General features: G+C 42.3%; 1 protein-coding gene across 1 annotated transcript in view; it reads left to right on the top strand.

Moving 5' to 3' along the window:
- Window positions 1-9,119, top strand: part of DFNA5 (deafness, autosomal dominant 5) — a 56,625-nt gene extending 47,506 nt beyond the window's left edge. The window contains exons 6-9 of the mRNA XM_012640733.1: window positions 408-535; window positions 2,282-2,465; window positions 5,534-5,607; window positions 8,590-9,119. Coding sequence (XP_012496187.1) covers window positions 408-535; window positions 2,282-2,465; window positions 5,534-5,607; window positions 8,590-8,820 — 617 coding nt within the window. The 3' untranslated portion in view covers window positions 8,821-9,119. The remainder of the gene's footprint in view (window positions 1-407; window positions 536-2,281; window positions 2,466-5,533; window positions 5,608-8,589) is intronic.
- Window positions 9,120-19,123: the final 10,004 nt, after the last annotated feature.

Below are 19,123 nucleotides of genomic sequence, written 5' to 3'. Positions count from 1 at the left end.
TGGAATTTGTATGGCTCTGAAGCATTGTAAAAGCACTGACTTATGTTTGGTAATTCAGCCTTATAATTTACAGAAATCATGCTAGAGAGGAATCTAAATGACTTTTCCAGAAAATGTTAGGCTTAATAAATGTTTAGAGAGTCATCAGAGAAGAGTGAAGCCTGAAATACAAAACCCTGCTTCCCTCTCTCTCTCTCTTGACGCTCCTTCCCTTGCTTCCGGTAGTAGTTTGGTTATTGAAAAATATGCAGGGTGGCCTTTAACTTGACGTCGAGTTCCATGACTGACTTTGCAGCTGGAAATATCTATGAAAGAGCTGACGGTTAGCTATAAAAAGCAGGAGTTGCTGCCCCATGTCGTGAGATGTGCGCAGCAGTCACGAGACCGGGTATGCTGTGTGTTCACAGCCACCCTGCTCTTGGAGAGGAATTTCCATCCCTTTGTGGAGCTGCCGGAGTCACAACAGACAGCTGTGAGCAGCGCCCTCCAGGCGGTCCTGTTCGATGAGGAATTACTCGTGGTCCTGGAACAAGTGGTAAGACCAGACACGTCTTAAGGTGGTGTTTTCACCTGGATTTTCTGGAAACGTCCACAGGTTAGACCTCTTGAGCTTTGAGCCAGAATAGAATTGTGTTAAAATTTTCTCCACGTCCTTTTAACCCTAAAGCTTGTCTCTCTTCTTTCTTTCTCTCAGGTCCTTAGTTTTCTAACTGCAGACAGGAGGCTGCCGTGAGGAAGACAGGGACTTGTTAGTTTCCTAGGGCAGCCTCAACAAATTCACTTGGGGGCTTGAAACAACAGAAATTTATTCTCTCACAGTTCTGGAGGCCAGCAGTCCGCAGTCAAGGTGCGGGCAGGGCCATGCTGCCTCCAGAGGACTGAGGGCGAGTCCTGCCTTGCCACCTCCGACTTCTGGTGGCTCCTGGTGTTCCTCAGCTTGCGGCAGCGTCACTCTAGTCTGCTGTCTTCACATGGTCTTCCCTTTACTATCTCTTAGAAGGACACTGCCATTGGATTGGGGTCTACCCCAATCTAGGATGATCTCACTTTGAGATCGTTATTTTAGTTACATTTGCAAAGACTAAGGTCACATTCTGAGCTTCCAAGTGGACATATATTTTGGGGGCCCCTTTTTAACCCACTCTAAGGGGGCTGTGTGGCAGAGTCCAATAAGTCAACCTGTTCCATTTAGACCAGAGAGTTAAATAGGCTTTTGCATGTTTCTGTTTTACAGGAGGAGGATTTCCTGGGGAGGCCAAGTTCCTTAACTCTTAGTTGTGCAGATGGTGAGGGACACACCAGCTGTCCGACCCTCCATCCCCGAGACTCCGTGTTTCCCATTCACTGAAGAAGCCTGAGGCTTTATAAACCCAATTTTTTACTATAGTTTGTTTTTTGTTCTTTTGTTTTTTCTGTTGTGAAGGGAGTTTAAATAACTGCTTTAATGCTTTATGGTTTCCAGGGAAGCATTCATATTATTTTTCCCTCTAAAAATTAGATTGTGCCAAAAAAGCTTAGTTACCAGGGGCGGAAGCTGCATGGTTGAAACAGTCCCAACAGTCCAGGACACCTTTGCATTCTGAAGGATGCAGAGCTCAGCCCCGGGGAGAACACAAATGTTTCAAAAAGCTCATTGACTTTTACTTCCTAAAATAACTCCTTCCAAGAGGAAAATGTCAGGCCAGCACCCTGTGGAGAGAGCCTCAGCGTCTAGTTGGACGCTGGGGAAACAAGCTGTTTGGGCGGGGTGGGGGGCGGGCAGGCTTTCATGTGCGTGGATGTGGACCTAGAGGCTACAGTGGAGCAGAAGTGGCTTGCCCAGCAGGGCCCCCCACCCCACGGCAGGCCCTGTGGGGACAGATGAGACTGCCCGAACTAGCGGGGGTCTGGAGAGCCAAGTGTAGAGCTTGAGAACCACCACAGGATGATGCTTTTATATTCCTTTCCTCAGTTCTGCGTGTAACCACTTGTTTCTGGTCCATTGTACGACCTGACGGACTCTGCCCTGGTCTGGAAGGTTCTATCCACCAGTTCCTGCATGCCGCCTCCGCTCTCTGTGAAAGCGCAGCACTGGGGCAAAGCTCAGCTTACTGTCTCGTTAGGAGGAAATGTAACCCTGTGGATTAGTAATTTCAAAACATAGGAAAGAGTTGGGCATCTTTCTTTACTTGGGAGGAGGTGAGAGGCCGGGCAGGTGTGTGTGCTGTGGGGCCGCGGCCCTGGGTTGCACCCGTAAGTCTCTAACTCCACGACGACTGTGTCTTTTCTCCCCTGCCCGCAGTGTGAGGACGTGGTCAGCGGTCTCTCACCCCCTCTGGCAGTGCTGGCGGAACTGAAGCCCCCACAGCAGCAGGACCTCACAACCTTCCTGCGGCTGGTGGGGTGCAGTGTGCAGGGTCCCAAGGACGCGGTCAGCAATCAAAAGCTCTTTGCAACAGCCTACTTCCTGGTCAGTGCTCTAGCAGGTATGGGAAAAAAAAAAAAATGAAATGGCTGCTGTCACTTTGAAATTGCTTTGCCTAGTATACATTCTTCCGGGTACAAAGAAATGATAATGGTGGGAGATTTGGTACGTATGGGTCCCTCCCTTCCAGCACGGGGAGGATAAGAGGTGGAAGGCTGGAAAACCATAGACTTGAGATGAAGGAGGCCTTTCCATTGCTGTGAGTGTTCCCTGCTCTCCTACCTCCTGCAGAGAGGGCCACCTATGGGCACACCCTGCCAACAAAGCCCAGCATCTCCCAAAATACAGCCTGCGAGTCACACGTGAGCCCTGGCAGAACTGAGTGGCAGTGGCTTTCATTTGGCAACTGTTCTCCCCCAGGGCTTTGGTCCTTCTGATCCTCTCGTTCTTTGCACCCTGGTCATCCCCCACCCGTGTGCAGCGCCGTTGCCTTCTGGGGCGAGGAGGGTGTGGTGAGCGTCTGGCGCACGAGGCTGGGAGGCAGGACTGTGGCTGGGCCTGGCAGCTCCATAGCTTCCTGCACGGGTCCTGAAATGGCCTCCCAGGGGAGTGGCTGTCCAGTTACGGAGCAATCCCTGTCACCTCCCCACCACTCCTAGAACTCACCATGCCGTAGGGCCTGCACTATCAGGAGGGTGGTCATCCTTCGTGAGGAAGCTGGGCTTTCTGCTCCCAGCCTCCCAGGCTCCACAACCTCCCTCCCAGGTGGTATCGCAAGGGCACTGAGTTTGTGGCACGTTAGGGTTCCTCCCGAGCACCACACAGAAACAGAAGCCCAGTGATCTTCAATTTTTAAAGAATTAGAGGGAATGACTTTTGCAACTCCATGTGCTGACGAGTGTATGCTCTGCGTCTTGTTTTGAGTTACAGATAAAAATTTGGACTGGCTAACTGGGATAGGACATAAGACCGAGTCCTGTGGAACTCCACTAGAGACTTTCTCCCGATGTTAACAGGAGGGTATTAGTGACAGTCTTTGAGTACAGGCATTCTGTCGGGCTAATCCACAGGCCAGGGTTCTCCAGCTTGTGAGAGGCCTTTTCTTCACATCCCCCGTTACTTATTGCAGCCTTTTTATCAATAATAGGCTGGACCAGTGATGCCCAGTAAGCACAGGGCCAGCACTGCAGATGACCACAGTCCCCTTCTCCTTGGACCTAAACTCAGCTTCAAATTCTCTGCAACCCTGCACACAGGTAGCTGCTCAGAGTTGACACATAACATGAGACTTACTTGCTGCTTCTGAGCTGGAAGCTCAGAGGTAGTGAAGTCTTTCGGTGCAGCTATTGTCTCTAAATTTCTAACCCAGTGTTGCTCTCTCCCATCTCTGTGAACTGCCCTCTCATTGACATGTCGGTGACAGCAGAGGCTGGCTGGTGTCAAGCTCTTCCACTTCTGCTCTCGTTAATCCTCAGCCCTTCTGAGTTGACTTTTTCCTCTTAAGTAGTATAGTCTCCTCCTTAGAATCTGGGGAAAGTGCCAGAATAGAATATGGGCTCTTCTTAGGTCCTCACTCCAGTTTTTGGCTTTATGGTGCTTTTAGCTGTTTTCAGCACTTCAGTGCCACATGTGACGTGTCTCCTGGAAAGCTTCCTCCACCACCTTGTAACCTTAACATAAGTCACAAGTTCTGAACGCCTTGGACCTCATTTATAAAACGGGATTGCTACGTGGAAGAGCAGTCAAAATAATTCATTTCAGTTGAAGAAACATTTAACAAGCTTATACTGTTCTAGCACTGCTGGGTACTGAGGGAGGAAAAAGTATCAAGTCCTGGCCCTCCAGGAAATCAGAGTCCAATAGTAAAATGAGTTGGAAGCTCTGTGATTGGTGGTGCTGTCCTTTCGGTCCCGTGCCCCTAGAACCTAGGACCGTGCTCAGAATAGCGAGTGGCTAAATGAGCAATATGGAACCAAAGTAGTGCTAAGAATAAGGGATGAGGATGTTGATTCCATGGACAGGGGAGCTGGCACGTGTCAGTGGCTCAGCTGGGGATGCAGGTCAGATGTGCTTCCTGTCTTTGTCTTCTGGGTTTGGGGTAAGGGCCTACTTGAGAATTTGTTGAAAGCTGTGGACCTTCTCTGTAGGCAGATGCACACACATTTGAATGCAATATTGGGGGATCATCTCCCCAGGGGCTGCCTCACGCTGTGGTTGCTTTTACCCTTTCTTGGGTACCAGTCATGTCCTATTGCACTCGGGGTCACCACCTCAGCACGTTGCCTTTTATAAGTAAGGCTGCTAATGCACGGAGGCCATCGACTCAGCTGACGCACAGCCCCTAGGCTAGATGATTCAGCAGGTAGACTCTTTTTCCTTTTTAGCTCAGAGGCTGTACTACCCCCACCCCACCAGGCATTGGGGGTCCTTTTAGGAACTGTATCATCTACCCTGGGAGGTGTTTAATATCCATTTTGAATAATGCTGATCTGGATTTCCTGGCCCTGGGGTTTGACAAGGCCTTTCTGGGGCAGCCCCAGCCTGGCACAGCACTGACCCTCCCTTCCGCTGTTAGTGCTCCTGGCCTCAGGAGTTCTGTGGTGCCACCCCTCATCAGGCCACACTGCATTTTTTCCCCAAAAACAATTGGTGACATGGGTAGAGCCCTTTATAGTTTATGCAGTGCTCTGATATATGCAAAAATAAAAATATGATAAAAGGAGGAAACTGAGGCTCAGTGAGGAGGTATACCCAAAGTCACATCCCAAATATGCAGAGGGGCTCATAACATAGCTCTTCGGTCACCAGACTGCAGGGTCTTTCTACTTTTCCATGCTGATTCCCTTTCCTCAGAGTCTGTGCGGTTCTTCCTGATTGGCAAACCGAACATCAAGGAATATTCTCTGGTGAAACACAGAGCTGGTGACCAGGTTCCTACGTCTGTTTTCCAAAAGGTCTCTGCTGCCTGTTTAGCACCATTCATTCACTTATTCAGCAATTGTTGAGCACCTCCTCTGCTTGGCTGGTGGGAAGGTACTAAAATATCAATTAGATACCATCAAGGGGATGGCTCTGTTCCCATGGACTTTATTTATTTAGGACAGTGACTGTGGTTTTTGTCTCCTGCAGAAATGCCAGATAACGCAGCAGTTCTGCTGGGCACTTGCTGTAAACTCCGGATTATTCCTGCACTGTGCCACTTGGTAAGGAACCTCCCAGATGGGAGTTGGGATGGATAGGAATGGGGAAATGAGGAGGGGTAGACACCTAACAGCTGATAAGACACCTCTAGGCTTTCTCATCCACAACAGCTCTTCAGGATAGGTACACAGGAATTGTTATTAACCCCGCTTTTATATATGCTACACACGTGACCCCCACAAGAAGACCGAGGCCCAGAGGGAAAGGATTTGTTCAGAGAACTTGTTAGTAGGGCCAGGACTCCAACTTTGTCTTTATACTCCAAATCTTATGCTTTCCCATTGTTTGGAGAGAATGTTGGCCAGGGCTTGGTGCTACATTGCACCACATTAATGGCAATGGCAGTTCTGTGCTTAGACTAGTTTGATTCAGCTCTGCATCAGATTCATCAGGAAGGTATTCAAGACTGATTTGTCTCAGGGAGATACAGCTTCTTTCATCCTTTTAGGACTATCATTAGCTTGGTGTGCCTTCAGGAAATGTCATTGTAAGAGCAAGTGCTGAGTTGAACCCCAGAGAGTCAAGGTTAAGCTTTTCCTTTTTAAATTACAAATTGGGCCATTAGCAGAAGGAACCACCACTAGGCTGCCCTGAAACCACCCTGATGGGGCAGCTCGTCTAACATAGCTTTTGCAGGTGTTGGTCAGCCCGGGGCAGAGGAGCACAGCATGCATGGTCTTATTATTTTGAGGTCTAATTACTAAGGGTCAAGGCCAGTCTGCTGTGTTGGCCCAAAGGATCATATCTCGGAGCTCTGCTCTCAGATTTGGGAAGCAGGTATTGGGGTAGACTGCCTAGATAGGACATTTATTACACATCTACTCTGGGAGCACTGAGCAAGTGGTTAGTGCCTTTGTCTTTGCATAGCAGACATCAGAAGACTATGCAGCGTGGCATCATTCCAAGGAGCAGTTTAGATGTAATTCACAACTGAAAGCAGATTCTTTAAAGTAGTCCCAGAGGAACTTGTGTCCTTGTACATTGACTGCAAAAACTGAACTATTTGAAAACGTGCCAGCATATGAGTCCTGGGCCAGCTGGGGGTAAAGCTTGTGACATAGTTTGGTCACAAAAACAATACGCGTCATTACTCTAATTGTATACAATGATGAGCAAAACAACAGCTCTGCTTTCAGAGTGCAGCTCCTTTTGCAGCAACTGAGTGCTCAGCATTTACCAAGTTAGCCCTTCCCAAGTATTTACAGACTCATCAACTGCATTCAGGAAGTATATAAAAGAGAAAATCCTCCTCCTAACAGACTTACACTTAGTGTCATCTTCCATGAAGATCAGCTGTAGGATCTTATCTTTGTGTTGCCCCCAGGTTCTGCCCTGTTGGTATTCTAAGAGGAGCCACTAGAACACGCATTCAGGATGGATGGTATGCTGCCTTTGCACAGAGCCCCACCCACAGTTATTTGTTTGCCTTTTGGCAGCTGCCCAACATAGACAAAGAAGTCCTTTTTCTTATCTTCCTAGGTGTCTTCATATAATCTCCCCTTAGATTTGCAACAGCTCTTTTTAAGACATCAAGGCTCCTGCCTCCTGAAGGAATTGGAGCATCTTGTGTTTCTTAAAGGGATTTACTTAGAACAGGACACAAAATCTATCTGTAGCCTTATCTTGTCTGGTGGCCAGAGTAACTTTCAGAGAAGCTTTCTGAAGTTTGTTTGGGAGAACAGTGTCAGAGATTCTAACACATTTGCCAAGAACTGGTAAAAGGGTTAGGATCATCAATAGAGGATGTTAACTTCACAACCCTTTGGGTCGCTGTTATCCTTTGCCTCTAGGTAAAGGGGTTGGCAGATGTTTAGAGAAGGAAGCTGGATACTGCTCAGCCCTGTCCACTGTGTTCTGAGGATGCGGAGCCTGCTGTTGGCAGTCTCCAGCCGGCACCAGTGGAGCTCATTCTTAAATCACTGGCATGTGGTGCTTGTGCCTAAAGAGCAGGCCTAATCCACTCTCTGAAGCACAATCAATAGTTTGCAGTCTGAGCCAAATGGTAACATTAAGCCCCTGGTTACTGCACAAGCTGCATGTTACTATTGCTCTGAAGATTTTTGGAATTCTTTTGGATTCATTTCAGATTCAGTTAAAATTCACACATTTTAGCTTCATTTTTTATTTAAAATTTTACTCCCTACATTCATTATTAGTCTGATCCTGAATGCCTGTTTAGATCTATTGACATTTATAATTGCTGAAGATTTTTTTTTTTAAAAAGTACTACCAGCACTACCAGACCCTAAAAGCAAATCCAACATTTCAAATGTTTTGAGCAGTTGGCATTAGAGCAGCATCCAAAGTGACCTCTGTGAAGAACAAATGTTCCTTCAATATGTTGAGCAGCTTAAGGTTTAGTAAGGGGAAACTGACTAACAGTGAGTATCAAGCAGATATTTCAGATACAGTAAGTTGATGGGGACAATATAATGGAATAATTAAAAGTGGTTGGGATGCAGGGTGGGAGGGGATTAGAAAGGCCTTCTCATGTGGTATTTCAGTTGACATCCGAGTGATGAGAAAGGAAGGTCTATATGGAGATCTGGACTAAGTATTCCAGGTAGAAGGAATGGCAAAGGTTCTTGAGGCAGGAAGCATAATTAAACTATGGTACCTACCACCTTGGAGGGGGTTCATGCAAATATATAAGAAATTCTAATATTGTCATTAAAGACATACTATGTGTATGAGAAAAGTGCATTCTGATCTTTTGAATCTACTGGAGTTAATGAGTCTAGTGGAAAGTAGAGTTCAGAGACTGGGAATTCAGACAGAAAACTCTAGGCAAATTGGAAAAATCAGGCCCTGGCCTGAAATCAAATATATCTTGCTGTATCTTAAGGGTTTTCCTGCTCCATTTGGGGAATTTAAAAGGTGACAACTTAGTTTTCTTCTAGAATTACCTAAAAGTGCACTACTGTCTAACAATGTGGATTTTCTGTAACATTTTAAGGTGAATTTGTTTAAATGTGTCATTTCAGCTTCAGGCTCTGTCTGATGATGGAGTGTCTGATCTTGAAGATGCACCCTTGGCTCCGCTGAAAGATACAGAAAGGTTTGGGATTGTGCAGCGCTTGTTTGCCTTAGCAGACATTACCCTGGAGAGACTGCAGTCATCTGTGAAAGCCACCATCCTGAAGGACCCTAACGTCTTCCCACTAATTCTTTATATAACCCTGAATGGACTCTGTGCTCTAGGCAGAGGACATTAGTAATATCACATGTAAATTAAAAGTACATGTTGTTGGCCAAGACTGTTTTTCTGAATTGCTAAGATACTACTTTGGGGTTTTCGTCAGATGTGCGTTAAAAACTGACCAGTGAAATGAATTGACAAACCAGTTAGGCAGTGACTTTCTGCAGTATGAATGACCTCACTTTAAACAGCTGCTTTCTCGTCAGAGGCCCCTCCTGTGCTGGTGACCATGTCCAGGTTAACTTCCAGCACCTAAAGAGCTGAGGGTTGAGAGTTTGTAGTGAATGTTCAGATCTGTTTTTCTGCAGAATAATGGGTCCATCTAAATTGTGAATGCTGTGGGAAGGCAATTTCTCTTCACAGAAGAGGTTATGTTTTGGATGTGCTATATGTTATTTGCTTGAATTACAAATGCCACTAGCATGTGTGTGTGTATATATTCTTCTGAACAAATTATACTAAAAAAGCTAACAGCACCACCCCTGCTTGGGGGTCTACCTTATATGTTGGGTAAAAAGGTTATGGAGTCTTACACTGTGACAGCAACTATACAAAAATAAGCGTCTTATATACAAACTGGAAAGTAACATGCAAAAGTGAAAGTAATTGTGCTAAAATGGTAGCACTGTGCCTTATCTGGTTTTCTGAAATAAAATAACTCTGAAGAAAAACTGCAAACAGAATGTGTACTATGTATCTATTTGTGTAAAAAATAGATGTGTATACACATTGATATGCATGGAAAATCTCATTTGAAGAGTTCACCGTGGCTCCTTTAGGTAGAGGGACGAAGAGGTTAAGAGGGAGATTTTTTTCACCCTTCTTCTCTTTTTGAGACAGGGTTTTGCTCTGTCGCCCAGTCTGGAGTGCAGTGGCATCATCGCTCACTGCAACCTCAAACTCCTGGGCTCGAGTGATCCTCCTTCCTCAGCCTCCCAAGTAGCTGGGACTACTATAGGCATGTACCACGATGCCCGGCTAACTTTTCTATTTTTTGTAGAGATGGAGTCTTGCTCTTAGGCTGGTCTCAAACTCCTGGCCTGAAACAATTCTCCCGCCTCAGCCTCCCAGAGTGCTGGGATTACAGGCGTGATTTGGTGTGATTTTTCACCCTTCTATTCCTGTTAGAATTTTGTATCTATTGTCCTCCCTGGTAGCTTCACCCAGAGGAGGGGCACAGATCTTTGAACCTTGCGCATTCCTTGCCAGCATTTGTGGAGCCTGAGGGCAGGCTCACCCAACCCAGCCCCACCCAGCCTCACTCCCCAACCTTATTTTCCACCAGAGAATAAGGACACACCTGGAAGTTCCAGGGCCCCAACCACCACCTGGGGCAATAGAGTGCTTCTCCTGAGGAACTAGAGCTGGGCCCAAAAACAGCATTGCAGCTTGTTCCTTCCACCAAGTGCCTACTGAAAGAGAGGTCAATTTGCACACCCTTTTACTGCATTTACCGATGCATGATATAGGGTGTGGTCGATTCTCAACCACAAACACCACATACTGGCTTAGAGATAAACTGGACATATATTATCGAAACAAAAGAAAATCCAAAAGTAAGAAGCAACAGCTGCTCCAGATGAGAAGGAATCAGCAAAAGAACTCCGGAAGTAAGAAAAATCAAAGTGAAAGGACACCCCCAAATGGGAACACCAGCTCTCTAGCTATGGATACCAACGAAAATCAAAATACTGAAATGACAGAAGAATTCAAACATAGGTTGTAAGGAAGCTCAGTGAAATGCAAGATAAAATGGAAACCCAACAAAAAAAAATCACAAAAACAAGGAAATGAATAAAAAATTCACTAGAGAAATTGAATTAAGGAAAAATCAAATTCTGGAAATGAAAAATTCCTTCAAGAAACTACAAAACACAGTGGAAAGCCTTAAGAATAGGTTAGATCAGGTAGAATAATCTCAGAGCTTGAAGACAACACCTTTTAAATAAACAAGTCAGTCACACAGCAGAGAAATAAGAGGAATGAGCTATTTCTACAAGAAACATGGGATGATGTAAAGGCCTAACATAAGATCACAGGTGTATCTGAGGGTGAAGAAGAAAACACACAAGGGTTGGAAAAACTACTTGAGGGAATAATTGAGGAAAATTTCCCTGGTCTTGATATCCAGGTACAAGAAGCCCAAAGGACTTCTGGTAGATTCATAGCAAAGAGGAAAACACCACAACACATAGTCATCAGACTGGCCAAAATAAACATGAAAAGACCCTCCTATGAGCCTTAAGGTGAAAGTAGCAGGTAATGTACAAAGGAAAACACATCAGACTAACTGCAGACTTCTCACCTGAGATCTTACAAGCCAGAAGGGATTGGAGCCCCATTCTCAGTCTTCTCAAACAGAATAATGGCCAGCCCAGAATTTTGTATCCTGCAAAACTAAGTTTTGATTATGAGGTGGAAATAAAGACTTTCATAGATAAGCAAACACTGAGGGAGTTTGTCAAGATGAGACCTCCCCTGCAGGAAGTACTCAGAACTGCATTATACATGGATCAGCACAATAGACACCCACCAGTGTGGAATCACCCCAAAGCTAAAGGTGAAAGGTCAGATACCACAATGGCTCAAGAGATAAAACATAGCAACAAAGTTCTACTCAACAGGATGAACAGAAATCTGTCCCACTTACCAATTCTTTCAATAAATGTGAATGGCTTGAACTCCCAACTGAAGAGACATAGGCTGGCTGAATGGATAAATAAGTACAAGCTCAGTATCATCAGCTGTCTCTAGGAAACACATCTAACCCAAAGGAATCATTCAGATTCAAGGTCAAGGGATGGAAAACAATATTCCACACAAATGGAAACCAAAAGATAGCTGGTGTAGCAGTTCTCATATCAGATAACATAGTCTTCAAATCAACAAAAGTAATGAAAGACAAAGATGTTTGTTGTATAATGGTAAAGGGAACAATTCGACAAGAAGACATAACAATCTTAAATATTCATGCACCTAACACAGGTGCACCTAGATTCATAAAGCAAATCCTCCTCAATCTAAACAAAATGATAAACAGCAGCACTGTAATAACGAGGGACTTCAACACCCCTCTGACAGAATAGGACAGATCCGACAAACAGAAAACAAAGGAACAATGGACTTAAACAGAACTCTAAAACAAATGGGCCTAACAGACATTTACAGAACATTCTACTCCAAAACTACTGAATATACATTCTTCTCATCAGCTCAAGGGACATTCTCTAAGAATGATCACATCCTAGGCCACAAAACATATCTTAACAAATAAAAAAAAAAAATAGAAATGATACATCTTCTCAGACCACAGTGGAATAAAATTAGAAATCAACTCCAACAGAAACACTTATCTGTACACAGAGTCATGAAAACTAAACAACCTACTGCTGAATGATAGGTCAAGGAGGAAATTAAGATGGAAATAAAAAGATTCCTTGAACTAAATGATAAATGGGCACAAGTTATCAAAATCTGTGGGATACAGCTAAAGCAGTCTTGAGCAGAAAATTCATAGCCATATATGCCTATATCCAAAAGACAGGAAGATCACAAATCAACAATCTAATGAATTGTCTCTAAGAACTGGAAAAGGATGAACAAACCAATCCCAACCCGGCAGAAGAAAAGAAATAACCAAGATCAGAGCAGAACTACATGAAATCGATAACAAAAGAAAGACACAGGAGATTAATGATACAAAAAGTTGGTTCTTTGCAAAGATAAACAAAATTGACACACCTCTCACTAGATTAACCAGAAGCAGAAAAGAAAGGACTCTAACAAACTCAATCAGGAATGAAAAAGGAGAAATTATGACTGATACCATGGAAATATAAAATATCATCGCTGAATACTATAAAAATCTCTATGTACATAAACTTGAAAACATGGAGGAAATGGACAAATTCATAGAAACACATAGCCTCCCTCGGCTCAGTTAGGAAGAAATAGAATTCCTGAACTCACCAATATCAAGTACTGAAATTGAAGCAGCATTAAAAAAAATCTTCCAAAAAAAACAAAAACAAAAACAAAAACAAAAGTCCTGGACCAGATGGTTTCAGACCTGAATTTTACCAGACCTATAAAGAAGAATGGGTACCTATCCTGCAGAAATTATTCCACAGCATCGAGTAGCAAGGAATCCTCCCCAACATGGTTTATAAAGCCAACATCACCTTGATACCAAGGCCAGCAAAAAGACTCAATAAAAAAAGAAAACCACAGACCAATATCCCTTATGAATATAGATGCAAAAATTCTCAACAAAATCCTAGCAAACTGAATTGAGCTGCTCATCAATAATCCATCACGACCATCCCAGAGATGCCGGGTTAGTTCAACATGTGCAAATATAAATATAATTCACCACATAAATAGAAGTAAAAACAAAGACCATATGATCCTTTCGATAGATGCAGAAAAAGCAGTTAGTTGACAAAATTCAGCATCCTTTTATAAGAACTCTTAACAAAATAGGCATAGTCGGGACTTACCTCAAAATGATAAAAGCCATAGATGACAAACCCACAGACAACTTCATACTGAATAGGGGAAAAATTGAAAGCATTCCCACTTTGAACTGGAACCAGGCAAGTTTGTTCTCTATTACCAATTCCATTCAACATATAGTGCTGGAAGTCCTAGCCAGAGCAATCAAACGAGAGAAGGAAATCAAGGGCATCCAAATGGGGGCAGAAGAGGTCAAACTATTGTTCTTTGCTGATGATATGATCTCATATCTAGAAAACCTCAAAGACTCTGCCAAGAGACTCGTGGAATTGACAAATTCAGCAAAGTGTCAGGTTACAAAATCAATGTACACAAATCAGTAGCATTCATATACGCCAACAACAGTCAAACTGAGAACCAAATCAAAGATTCAATACCTTTCACAATAGAAACAAAATAAAATACCTAGGAATACATTTAACTCAGGAGGTGAAAGACCTCTACAGGGAGAACTACAAAACACTGAAGGAAATCGTAGAGGACGTAAACGGATGGAAAACCATACTATGCTCATGGATCGGCAGAATATTGTTAAAAGGTCTATACTCCCCAAAGTGATCTACAGATTCAATGCAATTCCTATTAAAACACCAAAATCATTTTTCACAGATCTAGAAAAAATAATTCTATATTTCATATGGAACCAGAGAAGACCCCGGATAGCCAAAGCAACCTTAAGCAAAACAAAAACAAAAACAAATGAATTGGGAGGCATTAATTTACTGGACTTCAAGCTATACTACAAGGCTACAGTAACAAAAACAGCATGGTACTGGCACAATAATAGAGACATAGACCAATGGAACAGGACTGAGGACCTAGATATAAAACCATCCTCATGTTGCCATCTGATCTTTGACAAAGCAGACAAAAAAACATACACTGGGGAAAAGAATCCCTATTCAATAAATGATGCTGGGAAAATTGGATAGCCACATGCAGAAGACTGAAACAAGATCTTTACACCTCGCACCAAAACCAACTCATCATGGATAACAGACTTAAACCTAAGGCATGAAACCATAAGAATTCTAGAAGAAAATGTTGGAAAAACTCTTATAGACATTGGCCTAGGCAAACAATTTATGAAGACGACTCCAAAAGCAATCGTAGCAATAATAAAAATAAACAAATAAGACCTGATTTAATTAAAAATCTTCTGCACAGCCAAAGAAACTATCATTAGAGCAAATAGACAACCTACAGAATGGGAGAAAATATTTGCATGCTATACATCCGATAAAGGGCTGATAATTAGAATCTTTACAGAACTCAGGAAAATCAGAAAGAAAAAATCAAACAACCCCATTAAAAAGTGGGCAAAGGACATGAACAGAAACTTTTCTAAAGGAGATAGAGTAACGGCCAACAAACATGAAAAAATGCTCAACATCTCTATTCATCAGGGAAATGCAAATCAAAACCACAACGAGGTATCATTTAACTCCAGTGAGAATGGCTTTTATCAAAAAGTCCCAACAAATGCTGGCATGGATGCGAAGAGATAGGAACACTTTTATGCTGCTGGTGGGACTGCAAACTAGTACAACCTCTATGGAAAGTAGTATGGAGATACCTCAAGGAAGTAAAAAGTAGAACTACCATTTGATCCAGCAATCCCACTACTGGGTATCTACCCAAAGGAGAAAAAGACATTCTATAAAAAAGACATCTGCACTCAAATATTTATAGCAGCACAATTCACAGCTGCAAAGATGTGGAAACAACCCAAGTGCCCATCAATACATGAGTGGATTCATAAAATGTAGTATATGTGTACCATGGAGTACTACTCAGCCATAAAAAAAAATGGTAAACTACCTGTTGTATTACGCTGGATGGAGCCGAAGCCCATTCTCCGAAGTATCACGAGAATGGAAAAACAAATACCACATATACTCACCATTAAATTGGTACTAATCAATCAGAACTTATCTGCACATATAGGAGTAACATTCACCGGGTGTCGGGTAGGTGCTGAGGGTGGAGGGAATGGATAAACTCAACACCTAACGGGTGTGGTGCATGCTGTCTGGGGAATGTGCACGCTTGTAGCTCTGACTCAGGCGGTGCAAAGACAATTTATATAACCGAAGCATTTGTACTCCTGTAATATTCTGAAATTAAAAAAAAAAAAAGAATTGGCTATTGAAAAGGAGGTAGTTTTATGCTGCTACAGGAGCTCCCAGCCTCCAGTTATTGCTGGGCTTCCTAGCAGACACCTGTAAAGATGTGGTGGGTGAGGCAGTGCTAGGCGTGGTTGCCATGAGGTGGACCTGGGCCTCCAAAAATTTCTTTAACTAAACAGTATATCCAGTTTCCTCATTAAAAAAAAAATGTATCCTTATTTACTGGTTGAGATTAAGAACTATACTTTTTTCCATAATTAGATTTGCAAACAATTTCTAGTAGCTCAGGTCACTTGGAAAATAGTAAATAAATGTATTTTAAGGTGGCACAGGACGGCCACATTAACTCTGATGTTTCCATTCATGAAAGAGGAATTACTTCTCCCACAAATGAATGCAGGAAGTACCACTGACATTAGCTAGTGTGGTTGGTCCATTAATGGCCCATCAAAGATGTCCAAGACCTGGTCCCTGGAACCTGTGAATGTTACCTTACATGGAAAAAGGGGAATTTGCAGATGTTTTTAAGGTTATGGACCTTGAGATGGGCAGATTATCCTGGATTTTCTGGCAAGGCCCTTAAGGGAAAGAAAGCTGAAGAGTAACTAAAAGAGAGACTTGGCCCAAGAAAATGCAGGAACAATGAGGCCAGGAGAAAGAATCCACATGCTGTTGCTTGCTCTGAAGATTGAAGGGGTCAGTGTAAGATGAACGAGCAGTCCCCCTCTGACAGCCAGCAAGGAAATGACGACCTCAGTCTTGTAACTGCATAGAACTGAAGTCAGCCAACAATCTGCATGAGCCTGGACACAGATTCTCCCCCAGACCTCCAGTAAGAGCCCCAGCAGGCCCTGGCTGACACCTTGATTTTGGCTTGATGTCATCTGCATTAGACTTCAGACGTACAGAACTGAGATAATTTGTGTTCTTAAGCTGCTAAATTTGTGGTTGTTATCGCAGTGATAGAAAACTAAGGTAGTATAAAATGGAAGAATGAACAATTCCTAATTCTTCTGGAGACATCAGAAATACACTGTGCTAGCAATTTCTTAAGTGTGAGTTATAGAATCCTGGAAACTAGCTTAGAACGGGTTGCAGAGGCCCTTTCTGGACAGAGGTGTGAGCTGTGCCCCACAGTGGGTTGGTTCACTGTCTTTTCCACCAGGGTTTCTCTCTTTCCCAGCTACCTGGGAAGGGTCAGAGCATACCCAGCTTCTGAGCACAGAGGCCTTGTTTTCTTGATCCCATATTTTAACCTTCCCTACTTCTGAAATTCTTACTTGGGCTGGGATAGAGGAATGGTTAGGGCTTCCTTGTTGAAGAATAAAGGCAAGTGAAAAATTTATTTAGGTGGGAAAAACTAAATGACATTAGGGGCTTTTTACAAAGACTATGAGCACTTAAAAGAAGTTACCAAAGCTAACCTGAGGTCCTGCTATTTTATCTCTAAACCTTAGCTCTACTTATAAATGAAACACATTTTCCAACAGTAAATATTTATTTCTTTATACATACAAAAATATTTTACCAGGAGTATGTAATCTCACAGATTGAACATTTCAGTAATTTTCATTTTGGGCAGCATATGGAAATATGTGAAAAGAAAAGATTTATAGGGACAGTTTCTGAAAAATCAATACTTAATTGATTTTATTTACATAAGGACAGCAGTAATGTTTCTTTTACACAGGAACTAGTAATACAATTACCTGGAAAGCAGTAGCAATTAATTTTTATTTTTAAACTTCATCAGAAACTTACTTAAGCAGTTTGTTCAGCTTTGATTTTCAGATTGCTAACAAGCATTTTGCCCTCCATTTAAAAAAAAAAAAAGATTCTCTTCTACAATCACTTCAAAGACTAGAGGTTAAAAAAAAGCATGCATCTGTGTTCAAAGGAAAGCTATATCAAAACAAACTGGGGAAAAAAGGGGAAGAACAAAAAATTCCCCCACACAGCAAAGTTTTCACATCAAATACTCATCATGGGCTCTCAGAGCTCAGCATAGCATGTAGAAAATTGTACTTTTTGCTGAACTCTAGTGTTTATTCTTCTACAACAGAATCCAAGGTATCACTTCTTTAAAAAAATCAATGTTACTGAAGAAACAGGAACTACTCGATAGTGTTTTCTAAAAGAGGATATACAGCCAAAAGAAATATTTGTCTTATATTTCAAGAACAGATGTAGCTGAGCTATGCCTGAAATCCAGTTCTACCTGAAAAGACGAAGGCATTTCTCATTTGGCCCATGTTTACCACAATAAGCTATAAATAGGTTTTCAAAGCAATGTTACTTATAATACTGTCCACCTCTCCTATTTAAGAAAATGAGATGAAAACCACCCATTTTAACTGTAATGATTTCTGGTTTAGTATTGGTAATTTATAGCTGATGAGTTTTTAATGCTATACTTTTTTCCTCTTTAAGTTAGTTCATTAGGCTTTCTCCAAGCTCCCAGGCCATCCTAATAGGAGGAAAGCCAAATTTCAGATATGGCTTGTCATATTTATATATGTTGCTACTCCTGGCTTGCTGTTGGCTAAAGTACAATAAACACATCTATTTCCAACATTTAAAATAAGATCTTTTGGCTTCTATTGGTAGTAACAATACCTATTGCATGGGACTCAAAGACAGTTGTTCTACAAGCAATAAATCATTTAATCTTCCAAGTCCTAAGCAGCATTTACTTTACAGATGTATTCATTTAGTTTGTGCTGGAGATTAGAAAACAGTAAGAGTAGGGGAAGGAAAAAAAAGAGAGAATTGTTGCTTCTGACCGACTTGTGTGTGTGGAGATAAGTCAGATTTATCACACCAGTGCATTATCCAGCCAATGAAGGGGAAGCAGTTAGAAGAGAGAGCAAGAACTAAAATGGATTAATGTCTGGATTTTGAGACTCACTAGCGGGACCTAACTGTGAACGCTTTTTCCTATAAAGACATAGATGCCTTTGAAACTTAATGCTATGGGAACAATAGGGCTGCAGTGATAAATTTCAGGCATAAGGATAAAACAGGACAGCTTTAGGGAGCAAAGATCAGAGTCTATTCTGGATTGCTCACTTAAATTTTGTTTGATTTGTGAGTGGTCTGTCAGGAAGCAAGGACTTGCTTGCTAAGGGTTTGGAATTAGAGTGGGATTCTAAACTAAAAGGAACCTTCTAACTAGAACCACTAAGCAAACAGAACAGACCCTCTTCCAGGCTGGAACTACATCCTTGGGGCTGTTTTAAAACTGGAGGTAGGATTCCTGAATGGTGTTTACCATTCATTACATTACTTCAGAAAGAGGTACATGTTAAAAGAACTAAAAGGTAACAAAGTAGCCCACTAAGGATATTCCAGTTAAGCATTTACCACACTACAGTTATAAATTACTTCCTATAATTTAAGGTGAAGACAAATATTAACTTAGCTCTACTTAATAAGTAAAATATTAAAAGTGAAGGGAGACATAAATTTTATCAAATATCACATGGTCAGAAGTCAGAATTAGTATCTTTGCCAGTAGATGTACACTATCTACATACAAGTGTACATAAAACTACACTTTTATCACCGGAAAATATTTGTAAGAAAGTACTGCCAAAGTGGTGCAAACCATGCTTCTTACCTTGAAAATGAGATATCATCATTTTTTCACTTTTTTGTATAACAAGGACTCATGTT

Source organism: Propithecus coquereli, unplaced genomic scaffold (genome assembly GCF_000956105.1).
Source record: "Propithecus coquereli isolate 6110/MARCELLA unplaced genomic scaffold, Pcoq_1.0 Scaffold156, whole genome shotgun sequence".
Classification (NCBI taxonomy): domain Eukaryota; kingdom Metazoa; phylum Chordata; class Mammalia; order Primates; family Indriidae; genus Propithecus; species Propithecus coquereli.
This window is presented reverse-complemented; position numbering and strand designations above follow the sequence as displayed.